At 37.3% G+C, this 12,594-nt stretch overlaps 3 protein-coding genes across 6 annotated transcripts; 1 reads left to right on the top strand and 2 right to left on the bottom strand.

The window, feature by feature from the left end:
- Nucleotides 1-5,043: 5,043 nt before the first annotated feature.
- Nucleotides 5,044-6,990, bottom strand: l(2)37Cc (prohibitin l(2)37Cc). Its single transcript, XM_066731641.1, has 4 exons — nt 6,837-6,990; nt 6,354-6,466; nt 5,849-6,270; nt 5,044-5,772 (listed from the first exon to the last, which is right to left on the bottom strand). The coding sequence occupies exons 2-4, from the start codon at nt 6,451-6,453 to the stop codon at nt 5,464-5,466; spliced, it is 831 nt and encodes a 276-aa protein (XP_066587738.1). The 5' UTR covers nt 6,454-6,466; nt 6,837-6,990; the 3' UTR covers nt 5,044-5,463.
- A 210-nt stretch (nt 6,991-7,200) lies between these two features.
- LOC136776234 (inosine triphosphate pyrophosphatase) lies at nt 7,201-10,323 on the bottom strand. 4 transcript variants are annotated; one of them, XR_010823035.1, is made up of 4 exons: nt 9,932-10,068; nt 7,736-9,658; nt 7,598-7,633; nt 7,201-7,517 (listed from the first exon to the last, which is right to left on the bottom strand). XR_010823035.1 is itself a non-coding variant. In XM_066731616.1 (2 exons), exon 2 carries the CDS (start codon nt 9,645-9,647, stop codon nt 9,075-9,077), a length of 573 nt encoding a protein of 190 aa, XP_066587713.1. In that variant the 5' UTR covers nt 9,648-9,658; nt 9,932-10,068; the 3' UTR covers nt 7,201-9,074. The 4 variants fall into 4 exon arrangements, 1 of the variants encoding a protein (XP_066587713.1); XR_010823036.1 differs by lacking the exon at nt 9,932-10,068 and adding an exon at nt 10,200-10,323 and having other exon boundaries at nt 7,598-9,658; XR_010823034.1 differs by having other exon boundaries at nt 7,598-9,658.
- On the top strand, nt 10,303-12,512 carry Rpn8 (regulatory particle non-ATPase 8). The gene is made up of 6 exons (XM_066731615.1): nt 10,303-10,414; nt 10,546-10,762; nt 10,913-11,005; nt 11,087-11,265; nt 11,334-11,537; nt 11,604-12,512. The coding sequence occupies exons 2-6, from the start codon at nt 10,588-10,590 to the stop codon at nt 11,913-11,915; spliced, it is 963 nt and encodes a 320-aa protein (XP_066587712.1). The 5' UTR covers nt 10,303-10,414; nt 10,546-10,587; the 3' UTR covers nt 11,916-12,512.
- The last annotated feature ends 82 nt before the right edge of the window (nt 12,513-12,594 follow it).

The raw sequence follows: 12,594 nt of genomic DNA, 5'->3' as shown, positions 1-12,594 counted from the left end.
CCCTTCTTCCTCGCGGATACCTCTGACAAAAGAAAATCGCGATCGTCTCTTGCAGTTTTTGCACGCGATGACCCGAGCCTTTCTGCAGGATAGATTTATCCCGAGCAGAAAATCTCCTAACGGGACCTGTCGCACGAAACTGTACCGTCAAACGTCTTTATGAACAACATCTCCGGAGAAGATTGAGAAAACATGAAAAATTTGCAAAATTCCTGGTCGCCAGGTAGAAAACAAAACACAGTCGAGACTAATACGCTTGATTTAACCTTGCGTTACATTCTTGTGTCCATATAAGAAAATAAACATCGTATAGTATATTCAGGAAGGTTTGCTTGGCCGAGAGACGAGAATAAACAGTTGGTGTGCTTCTCATGTGTGTAAGAGAGAGAGAGAGAGAGAGAGAGAGAGAGAGAGAGAGAGAGAGCAAAAGTATAATGATGACCATTAGCACACTTATCGAGTGGAAAATACAAGGTAGGAGAATTGATTAGAGCGTGGATGACGTTGTCCCGCGAGGAAAAAGGGAATTATCGAATGCCCCGGGTGGTTCGGGTAGCATTGCCGGTTATTACGAATTTTTTCATCAATTACCGGCGCGTACTTACCGCTTCACGCGCGCCATCACGTGAATTACATTGAATACTCGCGTGACAGGAGGCTCGGCTACCGGCCATCCAGTTCCACGCTCGAAAAATCGGCATCTCACAAAGGCTGAGATTCGGCTGACCGTATACAATCATTCTCGCACTTTCGCTCGACTTTCTGTTCTTCGGCCCTTCGACCAACTGTTTAATTTACATTTTCGTACGCAATTACAATATACAATTTAGCTTATTCCGGCCACGAGGGCTGCCTCATTCATACTCGCACGCGATTCCTCCGCCGCGTCTCTCGCATCAGCCTCCGCTCTACCCTCTCTCTTCATCTTATTGTTCTTCATCATTTTCTCCTCTTCGGACACCAACGTTAGATATCAACTTTTCAACTTCCTTCCTGTGTGTGTGTGTGTGTGTATGTGTGTTTGTATAATTAGTTCATCGACCAACCTTAACGTAAATTTCCCATTTAAGGTTCCACTCGTATTTCACGCGCGATTTTTATCGCCCGGATCTACGAGTTTAGGACTAGTCATTTTGGCTCCTGACCGCGCTCACGAGCTTCGATCCTTCGGACTGATACTTTTAACGGCTCGTTAGCACGGAAAATCATCGCCTGAAAATCGCTCATCTCAGCTATATCGCCAAAATTGCCCCAACACCTTTTTAACCGTCTGCATTGTATACCTATATATTTATATCAGAAACGTTGCCTTTTAGACCGAGTCTTGTTAGGTTGGATCAAATTGATCTGGATTGACTAGTGAGGTCAACCTAAGAGATAGTATGGTAAATTTTAGTTGAATTAATAATTTATGTTTTACCAATTTTTAATTTCAAAAATTTGCTGTACTTTGGTTTGAACTGCCTCCTCTGTAATTAATCTTGAATTTTTTAATAAAATCTGGTACGGCAGAAGATTCGACTATTAAAGTCGAATAAAAGGTAGATTATTTTTGCTCGAAAATTGAACGATGAATTATATACTATACGTATATATGTATATATTAATGGTAAAATATTATGATAAATGATTTACAAGACTTGGGGAGACCAGTCGAAAATGCATTTGCGAGTAGAAACATGGTCGAGCAGGAACAATCGACCACTTTGGCAAGAGTTTCACTAATAAAACACGAATACGAGTGGATTCGGACCACGTTGATTGCAGCTTAAATGAATTTCGTCAGTCGTCGGGTCGAAGGTCGATCTTTGTGTAGCGAAGAACCGCGGGGCACAAATGAAACTGGCCACTGACCACTGGACGGATTAATGAGTGGAAAATCAGACGTCCTCCTGCACGGACCACAAAATTCAAATGGCCCCGAGGACTTTGACTTTGGTGTTTCGACCAGTTGACCAACCATGCGTGCAATTAACGACTTAGCGCTCAACCGTTGATGAAAACTCATTAGGAATCGCTAATGAAGACTTCAAACGGTGCAAGGAATGACGAAAATTTGTTTGTTTGCTTGTTTGTGATTTTCAGCGATATGTCAGGGATCGAAGAGAGGAGGAGCTATAGTTAAAAAAAAAGATGAAGGAGTGGGGAGGTGTCGAGGAGGCTCGCGTGCTGGAACCGGCGTGGCAGCGAGATTACAGGGCTGGCCCCGGGGACCCAGACCAAGTGGATCCTAAATCTTTAGTGAGAAGGGGGGAGGGGGGAGGAGGGTGGAGACGGATGGCAGAAAGTCCCCGGGGGCTCTCACCTGAAGCTGCAGCGATGCACTCATCAAGCAGCCTGTACTTCCACATCTCCTTCTGCATACAACTCCCCCCCCCCCCTATCTCCCTACATGCCTTCCGGAATTAGCGAATAGAGCGGGGACCTCGCGTGCAATTCCGTCCTGCAGAACCCTCGCACGGTCGAAAATAAAAAGTTTCGGGGGCACCGTGCGTATATAAGCGATCCTCTCCTCTATTTAATAACTTTTAGAACACTTGCAAATAACCCCTTGCTAATGTCCATGGCCACCCAAAACCAGAGTCATCGCCAACGGCCCCTCTCCCCCCCCCCCCCTCCGAAACGTTTATAGAGTATCATTTTCTAAAATTATGCTAATCCCTTCACGCTACTGGTCTTCCTCGCTTCTCGCGTACGGAGAACGATTTATCGATCAAACTTGCGATACGAATATAGGTTATGTTCGAAAACGAATATTCTTCGATTCTTCCGCCGCTTTCACCTACATTTGCGAGAATGGTTTATTAAAATGACGCGCTTGTAATTAGGAAATAGTCGTTGATGTGTTTGTGAAACGGAAGCGAAATGACGTTTAATGTTATATATATATATATATACAGCGAATATTCCGATACTTCCGCTAGTTATTTTCACGCGTGCAATGAGAATCAAAATATTCCCAGCCTGTAAAAGAGCGGGATAACCGACGATGGTTTACGACGTGGAATGAAATATCGAAACGCAACCGCGCAAATATTTACAGCTCGGAAATATTTTTTCCAATCCTTCCTTTGGTCCCACAGCCTCCGGCCGAACGAAATTTATTTTTCAGCTCCCTATACGCGCGATAAACTCTTTCTCGCCTCGAGAATTCCTTCAGCCTTAGCTGCTACGTATAAGAATCGGTATATATTTTATAGCTATTATTTTAGAACAAGTCTTTATGTATCATTTGAAACCTTGCTCCCCGCTATTATTATCGACGGAATATTATTCTTGTACGAGATTCCACGGGAGCCATCGAAGCTGCAGAAAAAGACTCGGAATAAGAAATATAAAAAGATGAACACTCTTGGGTATTATCTTAAAGCATTCTAATTATCATTTCTGTCTGTTCTGGCGATTCGCGTTAAAATGCGCAGCACGCGATCCGCCATTCCCAACGAGTGCAACGGCCGATTTTGTCGCCTTTGGCTTATTCCTGCACTCTCCGCAAATAATCATTCCAGCATTGCCCTCGGCTCGGTTCTCACTCCCGATACTTCCACCCTTGCATTCACCCACCAATCTCGGACTGATTACCTAATTCTACAATTTTTACTTTCGCTCTTATACGATTTTTGGACGGAAACTTTTAGGAGAAAGGGGTGATGGCTTGCGAGGAGGAAAACGAGAAATAAAGGATGGGGGGGGGGGGAGGGGGGTGCCTAAGGCATATTTAGTCGCTTTGGCAACGGCATATGCGGCTCGCGTGCATCGCTGCAACCGGAGGAGCTGGGAGTAACAGGTGCAGACGCCAAGGAAGCGATCGTTAGCCCAACAGCCCGCGGTGCATGTGTGCCTATTATGATTTCTTCGTAATTAGTCTCCCCCTCCTTCCATCATCCAGAGTATTTGGCGTACCTATCATTTGTTTCGTTGCATGCATGGCCCCGAAGAACATGTGCTACCCGTTGTCGTAGCCCCGACTCCTCTTCTTGCAGCGGTTTTCTTCTTCCTCCTCCTCTTCTTCTTTTTCTTTTTCTTCTTATTCCCTCAGCGGTTTTCTTCATCCTTTTCCTTTTCTTCTTCCGATCTCCTCGGCGGTTTTCTTCTTCTGGTTCCCTCGCAGTTTTCTTCGGTTCCCTCAGCGGTTTCCTTTCTCTGGTTTTCTTTATCCCTCTCCTTTTCTTCTTTTGACCCTCTCAGCAATGTTCTTCTTCCTCTTCTTGCTGCAAACATACGTGAAACTGTTATAGCCATTCCCACTTCGTAAGAAGGCTACTCAGCAATACGTTATTTTTATCTTCCTTTGTTATCGTGACTATATATAGACAAGGTGACTTAATTATTTACCACTTATTTCGAAATTATTTTTCTCACATGATTTTTCGATTCGAGATTTATCGTGCCATTGGTATAAGATAGTTTTAAAAGATTTGTAAAATGTTTTTGGAGAAGTTCCATGAGGTATTGCAATAGTGCAGGAAGAAATGTTAGAGGAGAGGGGAGAGAAGGAGCTTTACCGACTTCGAAATATCCGCGAATCGTCTTATGTAGGATTTCTGGGAGGGTTGGCTGTTTGCACCTCTCGACAAATAAGGGGAAGTCGTTATCCCAGTGGCTGGGTGGAGTAATTAACTGCTTCTGGCTCCTTTCTGCCCTTCCAAGCTCCTTCCTTTCCGGCTTTGGCTTCTACTCGAAGGAGCAGACTTAAGGAGGCTCGCTTAGGCTTTCACGGGGTCGTGTCTTCATTATTCACGCTAATCTGCTTTTGCTGGCTTCTGCTACTACACTAACCTTCTCCGTTTCTCTCCCTCTCTATTTCTCACTCATTTATTCACTCTATCTATCTATCTATCTCTCTCTCCCCCGTTGCCTTCATCGCGCCGACAAGAGAAATCATAGAGACGTACTACTAACAAACGCACCATGAAATTTCGAGTAAACGTTGGAGAAATTATCTATCCACTACCCCTAATTCAGAACTAAGCTATCATTCTCCTAAACTTTCTTTTCGTTCGTTCCATCCTTGTCAATAAATAGCAACAACCAATGACATAATAAATTTAACACAAATTTATTTCTATCCCTTTATAACAATCGTTAAAAACTATAGGCTATAAAAATACAAGCAGCATGGATACTGGGTTTATTCATTTCTGTTACTTAAAAAGAAATGCAGAGATTAAGTCAGAGGTAGACGGATAGTTAAATCTATTTATAATATTTTCTACAGTGAAAAAACAGATATGACAGACAAAATCTCGTTTGCTCTGCTTAATAGATAGAATTTATCAGTTTTATTCTTTCAATTGGAGAAGATTCACTTAATATAAATGCTTGAATGGTGCGAAGAGGTACACCGGAAGCTCTTCTTCCGATTTCTAGGTCTTTTAAAGAAGAAACGAATCTGCTGCATTAAAATAATGGTCTGAAACGCATTTCATCATTTCTGATCTCGACAATTTATTTCTTCCTTCTTTATTGCGGTAAATTTAACAGGAAATTTTGTCCTGTAGGGAGATAGGCAACTTGTCGAGCTTTTGATAATTGTTTGGCAATATCCTCTGCAGCTTCTATTCTCCTGAGCTCCACGAGACCATCACCAGCTTCACCGAGAGACTTGGCAATTAAAAGCGCAGCTTGTGCATCACCCTCGGCGCTAATAATAGTTGCTTTCTTTGTTTGTTCGGCCTTTTCTACGACAAATCTAGCCTTCTCAGCTTCCTGTTGGGCTACTTGCTTTAACTCAACAGCATGAGTGAATTCCCTTCCAAAAGTTAAATGCGTCTGAAATTTTAATAAGCATAAACATTATATCTTGCACAAGAGAAACCACTTAAACTATCCAACCATTTGGACTTACAATTGAAATGTCATCTAGGATGACACCAAACTGTGAAGCTCTTTCAGTCAAAGCCTCGCTAACTTTTTGTGAAACTATTTCTCTCTGTGTGATCAATTCTCCTGCATCAAATTGTGCCACAACAGATTTTAAAACTTCATTTGTTATAGAAGGCAAAACACGCTCATCGTAGTCTTGTCCCAGTATAGTATAAATTTTAGGTAATTCCTCCGAAACTGGTCTAAAAAGAATACGGAGTGTAATATTTACATTCTGAAGATCTTTGCTTCCTGTAATGACTGGAACATTTCTAGGCTGTGATCTGATATCAAATATAATGGGTCTTTGAACCCAGGGGATAATAAAATGTGTTCCTTCCCCCATTACTTGGCTCTTTACCCCTGTAAATCTGTCAAAGATTACAGCTCTTTGGCCTCCATCGACTAAAAAAAAAAAAAAAACAAACAAAAATTAGGAACTCCTTAATTTGTATACATTTTTCATAAGGATAATCAGAACCATTTACCATTATAAAGGGCTGAATTTACTACTCCACCAGTAATGGCTAGTCCTATACCAAGTTGACTCAGCCGATTCATAAACTGTCCCACTTTCTGCTGTGCCATTATGATATATGATCTAAAAAGTGTTAAAGAATAAGACAGTCGCTCAGAAAGATTCCTGATAGAACATTATGAAAATATTTAAATATAGACATCTACTATACAATTCTTACCTAACCTATAAATTTCATATAATGCAACGCTACAGTATATTTCATACAGAGAAATTAACATTTAAAAGATTTCAAACTTTAAGTTACGTAAATTATTGATTAAGAGAAGTTCTATATTACTTACAAAAATATTAATCAACAATTAATATACCCGGTGTATACTAAGTTTAAAGGTCCATATCAGTTCAATAAAAGTTTATACAAATAGCAGATAGATATCAGCATACAAAAGGATGAAATTACGAATTATTTGCTATTAGTTTAGTTACTTACGCTTATATAATCCGCTTGTCTTTTAAGAAGAAATTATTAGTTTTTTGCCTCGTGAGCTTAGCGGCTCTTTTCGGCATTCATGCGTTGATAAAAGGGGAATAGGCATGGAATAGCTATAGGTTACGATTGGTTACTTACTTTACTGACTGGACTGATTATAAGTATCTGAGTAGGGTGTGGAAGGGGTGTATTCAGTGTCAGTATAGGTTAGGGTTGTTAGGAATAGCAAGAGAATAGTAGCCGCAGACGCCGCAGTAGCGCTCACTTGCTTCTGCTTTCTGCTCTATCGACTTGCCATCGTAATTCGTAAACGTGACCAGCCATCTTAAAAAATCATTACAGCGGGAAATTGAAAATAAACAACTCTTACTAAATAATTTTATTATTGTTTTCGTTACAATTTACAAACAAAAAATGTACAAAATAGTAAATATAACTGCATTAATGAAGCAATCACTATATTGTGCAATAACAATGACAATAATTGTATTTTTTTTAAATTATATGAATATCATATATCCTAAAATTTGTCTCACCTACAGAAATTCCAGTCAAAGGTGCAGAAGAGAAAAACGTACAGAAATTTGTATCGTAGATTTTGTGGCATCCGAGAAAACATATGTTGATTCTATTGATCCAATGAACCGGTTATTGCAGGCCAAGTAGTAATTTCAACGTAGTCTAGTGGTAACAACCAAAGAGAACATTAACGTACACAGGATATATACACGAGAAAAATATTCCCATTGGTCGCTACCCACCTTGTTTCGGGTACTTCCCACCAATTCAGAGTCCAACTGTGATATTACAAACAATTTATTTAATAGATAAGATAGGTGAGATAGCATTGTCTACATATATATATATATATATACATATATATGACATTATTTTTTTACCTGTCCAATCTCCATCAAGTACAGATTTTAAATTTAGACATTACTTCAAAGTCCCATCGATACCAAATTGTTTTTCTTTTGGCAACAATTTTGTGCCTTACCTGAACCAATCGACCAGCACCTTCATCTTCACGTGGATCGAGACAAACAACTGGTAGACTGAAGCGATGCTTTTCCCTATTTATAAGGCGCAAAATCTGTGGGATGCAAAAGTGCAAGCTATCGATAACCTCGCGGGAAAGGGTGTTACATGCGTTAATAATCTACAACACAGATAACCCCTTTCAGCCATCTCATTTTAGTAGCTTCAACTTTCCAAACACTTTTTTCATCCTCTTCTTTTACATATTCAGCTCCACCTTCAATGGCCATTTTGCACTTAAGATCAATGTCACTTCTTTGTCTAGTTTAATATTTATCAATAAGGAAATAGCTAGTTAATTAATGAGCTTTTTGTCTTTCGGTATTTTTAAATCAACTCAGTACTGGGAAGTTGAAGAATATTTTTATCAACTTTAAAAATGTAATTCATTATAAGTGTGTAACTATATACGCGCACAAAGATTTATTGTTGTGTTATTAATGATTTCACAGAGACGACTCGCGGTATCTTTTATATTTTTGAAGCACAAAATTATCAACATTTAATCTGCTTTTTACTAACCCAAAAAGTTAAAATAGTAATATCAATTACTTTCTCACACATGCTAATTACAATTATATGTATTTAGTATGCTACCATGCATGTCTCTTTATGGGATTCACTTTACCTTTTTTATCAATAAAGATTAACGATTATTCGAAAAATAAAAACAATAAAGTTTGAAGATAAAATAGATTTTCTTTTATTTCTCTAAATTGTCTGACACTAAATTTTTTGTCTGATAGCTTTGCACGTACATAATTACCGCAAATTCTTGAACTACCGGAATAAATATGTAATCCGAGTATTGTTATACATTGGAATTTATCAGCCAGACAGCTCTACCAAAATTACAATCTTGTTTTCAATACACATTCATTCGATAGAGAAAGATCAACATACTACAAGAAAGTAACGTATATTTCAACGATAAATCAATAATAAAAGCCGAAATGAGATGTGCGTTGAACGTAACTCGAAAATCTCGAGTAGTTAGAGAAAAAATAGTAAATATTTAAAACCTACTATAAACAAATAAAAGGAATAAGTTCACTTGCTAAAGGAAAGAAGTGTTGCTATAAAATCATTGTTATTTTTTCGTCAATATAACGGATAAATTCTTTATAAATGTCGTCGTTTTATCTCCAGCCATTACCAGCATGAAACTGGAGAGCGTCAATAAATAAAAGTTAAAAATTAGCTATGAGGGTCATTTAAAAAATACTTTTTCAGCTCATGGAGAGCCTTGCTTCTATGCGAGATTTTGTTCTTCTCCTCTTTAGGAAGCTCAGCGTATGTTTTTTCAAATCCCGCGGGTTGAAAACATGGGTCCCAGCCAAAGTCCCTCGGACCTCTCGGATCTACAATTGTTCCCCGCGTTCGTCCTTGGAATAAAATCACAGGATCCTCTTCTCCGCCGGCACAATAGGCGAATGTGCAGATAGCCTCAGCCGTTTTATCTTCCCATCCGTGTAACATTTTGTACAGTCCTTCTGGACCAATGCTATCCAGAAACCATTTTATGTACGGACCCGGAAGTCCCTTGTAAGCGTTGAAGCACAAACAAGTATCTTCGATTACTACCGGGCCTTTAACCATTCTTGCAGCCACTTTACATTTTTCCTTGCAAATTTCCTCTATTTCACCTTGAAATTCAGGTAAATCAATTTTCATATTCGTCATCTTACGAGGAAAATTCTTTCCTAAAATGGCGACAAACTCTTCCAATTTTTTTGCGTTTCCAGTTACAAACGTGATGGGTTTAGCCATATTTTTCTATTCTGAAAATACCAAAAACAAACTAATTATTCAATTTCTCAAATATTCCGTATAGAATTTTAATGATATTCCCGCCTTTCCTCACTAGCGCCACGATTTATAGGTCAGTGAATTTAAGTTTGTCGAAAAATGATTTAAAATGATATTCAATGTGTCTGAGGAGGTGCATCAAAATTTAATAGTAAACAAAATCAAACGATAAATGGTAAAGTGCGATTTGGGATAAGTTTTACTCTTTGTAAAGAAATAAATTCATTATGAAAACTAAAACTAACCTTTCTTTAAAACGACGAGTATCTAACTTTGATCCGACTAGTGACTCTACTAAACTCTAAACTGTACTGAAACTTCTGTTTAGGTTGTGCTAGCAGGGCTGCTAACTACATTCTTGTTTAGATTAGCAAAAAATTGTCACTACTCGACAATAAATTTAATTCTATATTTGATTACAAAGCATCTTTGTATCAAGTAGTTTGAAGTAGACATTCGTAATCACGTAACGTTAAGTTTACAATTTAACCAAGTAAAATTATGGTTAATTACCCGAAATAAGAAAGATTCATTTAGCACGTAGTAGTTTTTATTTAAAATATCTTTAAAAATTCAATAATTGTGATATAATAATGAATTTCTATTTTATATATTAGGTAAGCGTCAAGCGAGTCCATCTAACCCTATATTTTCGTTTATTTAAACTGTTCTGAAATTAAGCGAAAATGTAATTTATTGGCAATAAAGGCTATGTTCTGTTTTCCACTGTGAGTATTGAAAACTTATATATTTAATGTCACACAAACTGTAAACATTCAGTCTTCACAGTCCATAAATGGAACACGGCCAGTGTCTTTTTCCTATCCTACCTAAGTTTCCTTCGTTTCGTTGTCCACAGGTCCACTCCTTTCTTCAGTAAGGTCGCCATAAAATTGCAAAAATGCCGAGTCAAGAAGTAGCCACGACAAAAGTGGTAGTCCACCCATTAGTTTTATTAAGTGTAGTAGACCATTTTAACCGTATGGGAAAAATTGGAAATCAGAAAAGAGTGGTCGGTGTACTTTTGGGCTGCTGGAGGGCGAAAGGCGTTTTGGACGTGTCAAACAGTTTTGCAGGTTAGGTTACTTAAACCTGAAAAATCTCTGTTTCTTATGTTGATTTTTCAATTAGCTTGATCTGTAGGTCATTCTAACATTAATTTCATTATGTAAGGCTTCTTAAAACATAGATTAGTGTTTGGATAATTAATTTTCACCATTTTTCAGTTCCCTTTGATGAGGATGACAAGGATAAAAGTGTCTGGTTCCTAGATCATGACTACCTTGAAAATATGTATGGAATGTTCAAAAAAGTCAATGGTAAATACTTCTAAATTATATTTTTCTTTCTGTTATATTTTAAGCAATTGATTAATGGAGGCATAAATTTCTCTTGTTTAGCAAGAGAGAAGGTAGTGGGCTGGTACCACACAGGGCCAAAGTTGCACCAAAATGATGTAGCAATCAATGAATTAATCAGACGGTATTGTCCAAATTCTGTTCTTGTAATAATTGATGCCAAACCCAAAGATCTTGGTTTACCAACAGAAGCTTATCAAGCAGTAGAAGAAGTTCATGATGTAAGTTGTTGAAAGAAATTGTTATTGCACATATAGTATATTGCAATTATCTATCATTATTCTTGTAGGATGGATCACCAACTTCTAAAACCTTTGAACATATTCCTAGTGAAATTGGTGCTGAGGAAGCTGAAGAAGTTGGAGTGGAGCATTTATTAAGAGATATTAAGGATACGACTGTTGGAACGCTTAGTCAAAGAGTCACTAATCAACTTCTTGGTTTGAAGGGACTTCACGAACAAATTAGAGAAATAAGAGATTATTTAATACAGGTTTGACTTTAGTTTTTTTTATTTAAAACCGAAAAATATTTTCTATTAAAAATCTTATTTGTTTAGGTTGGAAATGGCAAATTACCAATTAATCATCAAATTGTCTATCAACTTCAAGATATCTTTAATCTATTACCAGATATGACACAAAGTAACTTTGTCGATTCTCTTTATGTGAAGACAAATGACCAAATGTTAGTTGTATATTTAGCAGCACTTGTAAGATCTATTATTGCTTTACACAACCTAATTAATAATAAATTAACGAATCGAGATGCTGAGAAAAAGGAAACTGACAAGAAAGATGCGAAAAAAGATGAAAAAAAAGAGGAGGAGAAAAAAGATGATAAAGAGAAAGCTAAAACTAAGAGTCAGTGAATTAATTAAATAATCTCTACGTTAATCGTGCAAGACTGGTTAAGTGAGAAATATTTTATGACTTCACTTGTAAATCTATGATAATAAAATTTATTTACAGGATAGATTTTACACAAGAAATATTTGTTAAATAAATTTTGCGATGTATCCGTTTGAAATTTAAAAAAAATATAACAAACATTTGTAACTACATCTCAGTAAACAAACGAGACATGCATGTAAGTGTTCTGAGCCAAGTATTTTCTTTCATTATTAAGTAAATAATCATTCATAGTCCAACCCTTGGAGTAAAGAATATTTATAGCCTAATTGCTTAACTTCTAAACAAAAATGCAAACGAGAATACATGCACCGTGTGACGTTGTTACTTCATCTAAAGTTACTGAAAACCTAGAGTTTATATACAATTAACAAAAACATTTTTATTGTACTATTATTAATACCCAAAGTACTTCTGAATATCGAAACATCTGAGAGTCTAAAAAATCCTTAGATCTTAAGATAATTTCAAACATTGTTTACACTGTATTTTTTAAGAAAAATCTCAAAAAGAAAAAATCAATATGCCATTAAAATAAATAAACCGCTTATCTGTCAGTCGTTTTCTTTTTTAACGAGAATGCACATTCATTACATCTAACGTTTTGCTAGAATAAACAACAGAAAAAGCTTATGAGTA

The sequence above is a fragment of the Prorops nasuta genome, unplaced genomic scaffold (genome assembly GCF_024137725.1).
Source record: "Prorops nasuta isolate Cenicafe-Biocafe unplaced genomic scaffold, Cenicafe_Pnas_1.2 PNAS00009, whole genome shotgun sequence".
Taxonomy (NCBI): Eukaryota; Metazoa; Arthropoda; class Insecta; order Hymenoptera; family Bethylidae; genus Prorops; species Prorops nasuta.
The sequence above is the reverse complement of the archived record's forward strand: the minus strand, read 5'-3'. Positions and strand labels throughout refer to the sequence as shown.